This window comes from Galeopterus variegatus, unplaced genomic scaffold (genome assembly GCF_000696425.1).
Source record: "Galeopterus variegatus unplaced genomic scaffold, G_variegatus-3.0.2 Scaffold1410, whole genome shotgun sequence".
NCBI lineage: Eukaryota > Metazoa > Chordata > Mammalia > Dermoptera > Cynocephalidae > Galeopterus > Galeopterus variegatus.
This window is the reverse complement of record NW_007727521.1, coordinates 417,150-427,534: the sequence shown is the minus strand read 5'-3', so window position 1 is coordinate 427,534 and position 10,385 is coordinate 417,150. Positions and strand designations below refer to the sequence as shown.

The 10,385-nt window shown below is 44.4% G+C and overlaps 1 protein-coding gene across 1 annotated transcript in view; it reads right to left on the bottom strand.

Annotated features, from left to right (window-relative positions):
- AFF3 (AF4/FMR2 family, member 3) overlaps positions 1–10,385 on the bottom strand; it is a gene marked incomplete at its 5' end in the record, with an annotated part of 456,956 nt that overhangs the window by 119,469 nt on the left and 327,102 nt on the right. The window contains one exon of the mRNA XM_008576823.1: positions 1,821–1,872. Within this exon, the coding sequence (XP_008575045.1) occupies positions 1,821–1,872 (52 nt within the window). The remainder of the gene's footprint in view (positions 1–1,820; positions 1,873–10,385) is intronic.

The following is a 10,385-nucleotide window of genomic DNA, read 5'->3' as shown; positions in this document are numbered from 1 at the left end:
AGCTAATAAAACAAAATGAGCAAACTAAAATTCCTCCTGCCTTAGAGAATGTGTATAGTACATCACTGATAGTAAGTTTTTTTTAAAAAATTGAGTTTTCATTGGAAATATTTCCTGGAAATAGCTCAGGAAATTATTTCCAAATTAAAGTTTTGCCGAATGAAATAGTCTGTGAATCCTTTTTCTAATATAAGGTATACACAATTTCCACATTTGATATGACTTAATCTGTAATGTACCTATCTAAGCCTCTCAACGGGAAAAATCACAAAGAGATGAAGTCATTTTCTTATAGTCACATAGATGAGGAACTAATATTAGGGTGAAGCTGCTCTACATTTCTGCTAAAATTGCTGTGTTGTGGATATCTGACTGCCCAGGCATGCACACCTAGAAAGAAGTTAATCAATCTCTAGAAAACGTGAAGCGCACGCGGCCCTCCTAGCCCTGTTAACCTTCCTTCTCTGGGGTTTTCTCTGCTGGCCAATCTGCTTTCCAGACTCCTCCAGCTCTTCTCACTTCTTGGGCACCTCAGCTTCTCTCATAAGGAGAGTAACCTCTTCTGTGACCGTGCAGCCACGTTCTGCTCAGATACCCCCTGGAATTTTTCCTTGGACTTTTATTTCACCTCTGCATGCTCTCTCTGTGCATCATTTGTATTTGCATGTCTAGTCAGTGAATCACCTGCACAGCATTTCATAATACCTTGGTATTAAGTTCACTATTCCAAAATCAATTGAACAGCGTAAGTATTCCATATCGCATGTAAAAACAACATAAAAAAACAACTCTCTGAATTGTCTTTCTACCCATCACATTTATCCAAACTTGACAAAACACAAGTGATGAGAAAAAGGAAACAGAAGCGTAGGAAAATGTGTCTATAGTGTTTTCCAACTAGCTTTTAAAATATAAACATTTCCTGAAATGCAGAAGTGAAAGAGATGAATGATAAGTGGATATTTTTTCATCTTAACTGACTGATCCAAAGAGTATTTATAACCCCCCTGACTAACGTCTCAAGCCAATAAATCAACATCAGGGGAGAATATTTCGAGCACATTTATCATTTAAGACAAACAGCCTCTACTGGGCATGATTATTTTTTTATTCATCTTTTTAGCTCACCTCTACATTTGCTCCTTCTCAATGTTAATAATATCTGTATAAGACTTATCAATATTGAATGTTACAGCTTGCCTATTGCATGCTGGTGAGTGTAAGGTCACATGTTTGGTCTCCAGAAGGCCGGTTAGCTTTGCAAAAAACAAACAAAAAAGGCTCAATTTCACAGTGAAGCCTGATCCCAGTAAGCATCCTTGTAAATACCTGTTGTTGATCTCAATGTCATAAAAATCACTGAAAGTTTTTTTTTTCTTTTTTGTCTTTTTTCGTGTCCGGCAACGGATCGCAACCCTCAGTGTCACGCCCATACCGGGCCGGGACCGGCAACGGGATCGCAAACCTCGGTGTTGCTCCCACACCTCGCTCAACCAGTGAGCGGGAACCGGTCTGTATGTGGGATCCGAACCCTCGGCGGGAGCGCCACCATGCTCCCAAGCGGCGCACTGTAGCAGTGCGCCACCGGGCCGGCCCAATAAAAATCACTGAAAGTTTTAAGGGAAATTAAGGCCAAGTTCTTTTAACAGACTGGCCCAACAGCAGAAAAGCTCATAATTAGCGGAGGAAAGCCCAGCATCGTAGAGCACCACAATTCAGAGTTTGTATGGCTCAGTTAGCAGCCAGCCCGGTCCCCCAGGTCAGTAGTATCTGTGTCACATCCAGCATCCAAAGAATAGCAACGTAAACAAAAATCTTACCTGTTCATTCTCTTCTTCGTCACTACTTAGCTTAAGGTCATCTTCTAGCATTCTGAAAGAAAGAACAAAGAGGTACAGATACTCAGCAGATTCAAAATAAATCAGCACCAAAATATCACCTTTATTAGAGCAACATTGCAGTAATAAGTCTATTTGATTCCCTAATTGTTTTTTTTTTCCTTTTAAATGATTTTCCTCTGATGCACGTAGAAAACAGCAGTCACATCACGAAAATTAACCCTTACAACAGCCATAGGATAAGGTGCGCAGCCTCAAAAATATGCTGCTTTAAACAGACAGAACCAAAGACAGGCTTTTCCCTAGGAAGTTTTAATTCCACAATTACTTGTTTAGTGTTTTCCACGTTCCAGGTGTTGTGCTATGTCCCATGCCTGCCCCAGCGGGGGCGGGGGCCCTTCATGGTGAAGAGGATTCGAGAACAAGCAGAACTCAGCTGACAGCCATACAGTGATAGCTTGAGCTGTGACCAGCAGCTGCTTAGGCCTTCCAGCAGCCCAAGAGCTGGAGGAGAGACATCTGCCCGGAGATCCCTCTGAGGGGAGAAACCAAACAGGAGGGGCTTTCTGAAAAGACGGTGACGGCAGCTCCCCAGGCCACCTGGGGTCCCTCAGATTCATCCTGACAGAGGCAGTGAAGGGGCATACTTCTGGGTCCATAAATTTAAAAAGAGAAACACAACTTCAGATCCTATTATTTCTGATGATGAAAAGTTGTAAATGTATCACCATTACTGAATTATTTCTTTATAGAATAGCAGTTTTCAGATTAATTCATCTTAAAAGCAATCTTACTCCAAAGCATACTCTATACAAGCAGAGCGGCTCCGCACGGAGCGGGGCAGAGTCCACTTGTGATGGCCCTGGGGCTCCATACATCAGTTCAAAGGCCACTGAATCCTTGTGCTTAAAGGCTTCCTTGTCCTCCCTGAACTCAGTGTCCAAGAACTGTCCACTACAATGTGCCTAGCGTCCTTTAAAAGCCAATTACAGGCCTATCATTAATATATGCCTATGCATATTTTTATGTCATTTCAGTGATTCAGGGCGTGAACTGGGGGTAAAAGAACTGGCAGGGCAGGGCATGGACCCAGTTCTGCCCCAACTGTCTATGAGTCCGGGGCAAGTTACTTAGCTTCCCCTCTTCACCCCCTGCCTCTGTTTCCCTATTTGTAAAGCAAAGGGTTGTGCTGGGCAAGCGCTACGTTCCAGCCCTGCTGCAGATTTCATGAGTCTATGAAATAAGCTTGCTCCTCCCATCTCAAAAAGTAGAAAAACTCTTCTATTTGTTCCAGAGAACATGACTCGGACACTTCTAAGTGGTTTTTGGTGTACCATGTAAGCGATTGCCATTAGGACACCAGCTCTGTCTCCTCACAGGCTCCTGCTCTTCTCCCAGTCTTGGGGAGGATCATTCTTTTATCACTTCAGCCACAAGCGAACGGACAAATCATTGGGAGAGTCTGCAGCGCCTCCCCCAGTTACTCTCAACATCTGGTGCACTGTTCGCTTCCTTCACCTCACACGCTTGGCTTCAAAGAGAAGAGACACCTTGGTGATTTATTAGAGCACTGTTTGGGATAACCTGGAAAGAAGACTGTGTTTTCTTTGTCTTCGAGTCCCCAGTGACGACCACAGTGACAGCACAGAGTACAATACCTGTTTGTTGGCTGGACTGAGGCATGTTCCCCAAAACTGTTTTCCTACCAAAAGGCACAAATGACTTTCTGATGAAACAGACCAGAGGAAGAGACGGTTTCTTGCTTCTGCCCCTGCGTCCCCTCTTTTGGGGTAAACCACTATTGCAATTTGGTTTAATCTCAAGGACTCCCTACCAGTGAGTTGCTGGGTGATCTAAGTGTGGGTGGTCCTGTCAGCGGGTGGCAGAGGGAGGGGGAAGGACACACACAATCATGGTTAATAACACCCTTGGTGTCAGATGAAGTCATGGCACGGGTGACTGGGAGGTTTAATCTTTACGTGGACAATAGTGTGTGCAGATTTGAAGGCCACTGTGAACCAGAGCAAGAAACCCCAACATTCCAGGAAGTGAGGGATCTTAGCTTGGCTGTACACCAGCCGTGTGACTCAGTCACTGCATAAGGCTGGCGTGGCTGAAAGCGACAACAGTAAAAACAGTGTGCAAGGTTCTCTTTTAAGGTGGGGACTGCAGGTCGTCTTTCTGTGTTTTAAGCATGTGCACAATGTGTTGACACATAAACACGTATCCATTTGACTCTCATACTGCCCCTTGCACCCCAGATTCTGGGCAAGGTGCACCTCTGGGGCTTGGATTTTGTCATTTCTATAATGGGGCTCATCGACCTTTGTCATTATTTCTGGAAGGACGGCAGTGAGGGATCCACCTTGCTTTGTGAATTATCATCACTCTATCACTGAATTGACCTCTCTTAACATTTAAAAAAAAATTTATTGTGTTTCTGGCTGAGTCCTAAAACCAAAGGATCACATGTAAAAATCCTCTGCTTTCAAGAGAGACTTCAAGAGAAGTTCAAGTTCAATTTAACATCAGATTATCCAGGAAAATGAGAGAGTGGCAAAGGAAACATTAAATTAAACAGCTCATACACAGCAATCCCGGATGGTGCTATTACCAAAGATGAAATCAAAGACTTGGGGTAGACCATCATGAAGACCCTGTGCCCCAAACCCCCACAGACACCGAGGCACACACTGAGGAGGCAAATGCTCAATGCCACTATTATGGACTGAATTGTGTCCCACTAAAAGTTTAATGTGTTGGACGCTTGGTCTCCACTGTGACTGTTAAGAGGGTGGGAAGTCTCATTATTGTAATTGAATGGAGGGGCCTTGAAGAGGTGATTAAGTTGATGGTTTAATGGTGGTCAGGGGCGTGGTTCTGAGGGCTTTTTAAAAAGAGCATGTTTTTAAAACAACGAGACATGGCAGAGAAGAAAAGAGAAGGTGAGGACCGCGTGACCATCAGAGCTGCCTGCACCGGCGTGTGGCCGGCAGACTGCAGGCCCGGCTGCCTCTCCTGAACACAGCGGGGCGCTGTGCTGCTAGTCCCAACCCCTCCCAGCTCCCAGAGAACAATTTTATCATTTGTCTGTTTCTAAAAGGAAAGAGATTGCATACATACATTAAACAACAAACAAACGTAAGTGTTAAACAACAGTCAAAGGAAAACGCAAATTAAGTGTTGGTTGGGCCACTAGGCAGAGGGTGGGGATCTCCAACTCTGGTTTTGAAAAAGGAAGGCAAGACAAGGCTCTAGAGGGCTGAGGACAGAGCCTGGGACTGGTCACCTGCACGTCAGCGTAGGGCCTGTGCTTCGGCACCACGGTGGCCTGCAAGCGCACACTCCCACACCACACCTGAGTGTCCAGGCCCTCTTCCCGCACCTGACACCTGCTCAGGGCCACCCCGTTCATGTCCCCTTGGCTCCTTCCCTGCATATCCCCTCAGAGCTCTCCTAGGGGACCGAACCCCCCTCTCATGGTAGCAGCAAGCTCTGCTGGATGGACGTTTGAGCCAGACCAGCTAAGCATTTCCTAGACATTACCTCATTCCATCCCCACAGCAACTCCTCGGTGGGAGGTGGTTCACTGTGGGGGCGTGGGCCGCGGCGGTCAGAGCATGGACTCCTAGCTGTGCAGCTGTGCCACTCAGTGAGCCGAGGGACCCGGCACCTGCCTCTAAGGGCTTCCAGAGAATTCGTGACACCATCCTGGGAAAGTGCTCAGCACAGGGGCATTCAGTCAATGTTCATTTTTACTACCATTCCCTTTTTACCTGTCAGGGAACCAGGCCTCAGAGCATTAAGAAACTTGCATGGGTAAACAAGCCGTGAGATGATGTCTGTATAATAAAGCCTTAAAACTAAGCCATTTGCTCTACTTTCTAGCTCTTTTGAAAAGAAACGATGCTGTCCCCTGGAGACTCGGGAGAGAACATACATTTTAGGTTGTATGAAGATTTCCATGAACTTTTTGAAGTGCCTTCATAGAGGTTGAGCATCCCTAATCCAAAATCCAAAATGCTTCAAGATTTAAAACGTTTTATGTGCTGACATGATGCCACAAGTCGAAAATTCCACATCTGACCTCCATGTGACGGATCACAGTCAAAACACAGGCTCATGACACAGTTTATTTAGTGTCCCCAAGGGAAAAAAGACCCTCCCAGCCCCCTTCAGTTGTGATACCCAGCCCCAAGATATCTCATCATGTATATGCAAATATTCCCAAATCTGAAACTATCTGAAATCTGAAACACTTCTGGTCCCAAGCATTTTGGATAAGGGCTACTCACCCTGTAATGGCTGTCATGGTTGACGGGTCTAATGTGATATTATGTCTACAGAGGACAGAAAGCATGCCTGTCAACCCCAATGCCAGGGAGGTCTGCCCTGGGAGCCAGTGGTCCGCCAACGTGGCCAGGTGTCCCTCAGCAGACTTGCTGCCTGATGACAACTGGGACATTGAAATAAATAGACAATAAAATCAAACTTTTCAAATTGAGGCCAGAGAGCAGAGGTGCAGAGAAACCTGGCTTTGTGGCCTTAATATCTGAAGAGCTGTCAAACTGCTGTCCAGGAACATTCCTAGTTAGTGTCTCACGGTGACTTAACAGTTACCTTCACCGGGTAATTGAGAATTGTGGCTCTTAAAGGACACAAGCAGGATTTTCTAACATGAGATTAAGTGATTGAGAGTCTACCCGTTTTTTACTAGGGAACTGTGTTAGACAACAGCGTGTTAAAATTATTGTCCCAGGCATGTTAGAACACAGTCCCCGACATCTGGTGCAAGGGGTCATAAGGCTCAGAGCCACCTGCTGAATGGCTCAAGCTTTCATGTAGGGAGACTGAGTCAACAGAGGACAGGATGTAATGGGAGTCTCCCTCAGAACTGTAAGTTGGGAGCAAAGGACAAACACGTCCCTTTGCTGTTTGCCACATACTACCTCAGGGGGACCTTCCTCTTTCTGGAACAGAAAGATGAATGGAAACGTACCTGCTGCCAACAGCAGAATTAGCACCCAAACTCAAGCGCTGAATCACTCACTGACTCATGCGGTCATTGTGCGGGGGCACCTATCCATAGAGCACACTGTCTCCCAGGGCTGATTGTCCTCACACAGTACATTCAGATCAGCACCTCTATAAATTTAAATTTATCTCTCTGAATATCTTAAACTTAGGAAGCTCTGGCATATATGACTCTAGCAGAACCCATTTGAAGGTACATTCAGTAGCTCTTAGAAAAGGGGGGAATTCAGTACAACTCTTGTGACTTTAACATTTGATTATCCTAACTTCCCTGTATTATTTCCTTAATTGAGTGAGAGACAAATTCGCGTTGTAGCTGCTGCCTGTGTTTTTGAGGCTCCAAATGTCTCAGGAAGCAGGAGTAGCAGCCTCCTGTCACCAGACGGCCAGCTGCTCCTAGTGCTCCTCTGAGCCTTGCAGGGACTGCAAACAGGCACATCAGCTGTCTTCAGGTGTAACAGCAGCCACTTCACAGCGCGGTGGTTTTTAATTAATAGGATTTCCCCTGCATTACTCTTGTCATTTGGGGCCCATCCCAGATCTGAATCGTTTAGTCCTTTAAAGTTCATATCATTTTGCTTTGTTCTAATGGCTTTTTAAAAATCTGAGTTTCATTGGGCTGTTTGGTTTTCAGATTTGTTTCTATAGCCGATGCTACTATATCTCTACCTACTTGAGATTTAAGCCAAAGACAAATGTTTATGAGTCCCCATTAAACATATTCATTTATGCAAATATCTATTCTAGCAATTAGTGCTGCATGACACCCTGGTTGTTATGCCAGTGCACCCCTCTGCAGGTATTCCCCAAGCCATCATCTCCACTGCTTGGAACACGGGAGAGAGAGTCAGACAACTCATTGCACTCGTTCTGAAGTCCACTGCTCTGGCATGGTCGGTGCTACCATCTGCCTGGGGTTATTTTTATTAACAAGTGACCACTTGCCTCTCCACATTTGTTGACAAGAGCTCAGCTCATGCTAGTCCAATTAGCTGGGAACCTGGAAGGCAAGCACAGGCTCACATCGGGGGTTGGTGACTGGGTGCATCCAAGGCACAGAGGAAGTAACTCAGGCTGGGGGCAAATGGAGAAATCAGGAACGAGACACACGAGTGGTCTAGATGACCTAAGCGTTTCTAACTCTGATGTTTTCAGATCCAGGGATCTCTACATCTTTTGAAGCAATTTTGGTTGATAGCAAAATGCTGCTTGCTCACACATATCTCCTTCCTGGACTCCCTCCTTCCCAGAACCTGTTCTGGTTGTCAGTGAAATCATACAGGATATTCTGATTCTGCCATGCTCAACCTGGGGTGAAGATCACTGTATCTCTTCTCGTATGACCTTATTTTTACTTAGGGACAACAACTTTGGATAGTCCCTTTTCTGACTTACATGCTGAATCCACCTGCCACCTTCTACACAGGCTCATCTTCCCTGGGGGACAGCATCTCATTTCCTACCTTATAAGACCCTCAGAAAAGCCAAATTCATTTAGGAGACCTGCCAAACCCTGGTGAGATATGGGATGAATGTGCGTCTTCAAAATCTCAATCAATCAACTGCTTTTCCTGATAGTAGTCATATCTGTATATTAATATAGAATAAATAGAAATAAAAGAAAAATGAAAATCAACACTAATAAAAAGAAACAGTCACGGGTACTAGAGTGTGGGATGGTGAGAGGAGTTTTTAAATGGCAGCTGCCAGGCTGGCCAGCATGTTAGTCTGAATTCTATCCCTAACTAGCTCTGTGAACTTGGGAAAGTCATTTACTCTCTCTGGACATTGTTTCCACATCTTTAAAGTTACAGCTGAATAAAATGACCTCTATATCCCCTTGTTTCTCTGAATTTCATGGCTTTGTGCCTTTATCAATGGGTAGAAAGCCAGCAAGACTGCTGAGAATGAGAGGGGGCACTGGAGATGGTCTGAGAGGACTCAGTTAAAAGTAAAACCAACAGGTTGGAATTTGAGTGCATGGTGCTGAGATCCAACAGAAACCAGGAGCCCCGGGAGAGTCCTCACTTCCTTACACACTAGGTAGGACATTCCAAATTGTTGTCCTAAGAGTCAAATAGAAAATGGATGTGGCAGTGCTGTTAGACAGTAGAATCCTGCGTACAGCCAACCCTCGAACAACATGCAGGTTAGGGGCGTCGACCCCTGTGCAACTGGAAATCCAAGTATAACACTACACACTTTCCCTGCGTCACCCCAAGCCCTATGGGGCAGGGGGGCGGGTTGTTACTTAAGATGTAGTTAAGTAACATTCATGACATACCTAACCAAAATTTTTCCAATATATTTATTGAAAAAAATCCACATGTAAGTGGACCCACACAGTTCAAACCCGTGAACTGTGCTGTAAATATGCAGAGTATGTGACTCCTTTTTTTTTTTTTAAAATGAAAATTGTTTCCATGTAATGTGGTGTGCAGGACAGAACCTCATCCTCAGGCTCAAGTCCCATAAATCTTAATGCTGAAGAGGCTTCCCTGAGACTAGGGAAGAAGGCAATAATGAGACCATAAGCTAGTTTTCCTGCACAGTTTACACTGACTACTGAACTGGGAGGTGGTGCCACCTGCCCAGCTGGCTTGAGACTCAGGAAATGTTCCTTCCTCTGTTATAAACTGTCTAATTGGCTTTAGGTATTCTGCAGACTCTTCCATATTATAGTGAAATGTGACCCCCAAATTCACATCTAAGGGCCTTGGGTAGTCTAAAAAACTATATTCATCATTATTTTCCTCCTAAAAGGATCTACAAATTAAATCAGATGACATATAATTTGATCATCTAAACAGACGCAGAAAAAGCATTTGACAAAATTCAACACCATTTCATCATAAAAATGTTCAACAAAGTAGGTAAAGAAAGAATATACCTCAACACAATAAAGGCCACATATGACAAGCCTTTAGCTAACATCATAATAAACAGTGAAAACTGAAAGCTTTTCCTCTAAGGTCAAGAACAAGAGAAAGACGCACTGTACTCTTACCACTTCTAATTCAACATAGCACTGGAAGTCCTAGCCAGAGCAATTAGGCAAGAGAAAGAAATCAAAGGAATCCAAATTGGAAAGAAGTAAAATTGTCTGTTTGCAGATGCCATGATCTTATATACAGAAAATGCTAAAGACTCCACCAAAAAACTGTTAGAACTAATAAATATTATTCAGATAATGTATAAAAAATGATGAAGAACTCAATAGAATAATTTGCCAAGGTCCCAAAGGAGCTTTTGCCAAGTTCTCCAGGCCCTGCTCCACATATTGCCAGAAATCTGCATCCTCTAAAAAATTCTATTTCTACATGATCCTTTGATTCTTTCAAAAGGAACAGTTTTTTTCTCAAACTCCACCATGAAGACATTTAGAAAAGCATGAAGTCACGGAATACTCTTTGAGGTAACTGAAACAGTAAGTTGGGGAGCTTGGGGGAGTCGGCAGGTGTTGAGGTGCACAGCACTGCTGGAGAGTGCTCAGCGTTCACCAGCCAGACACTA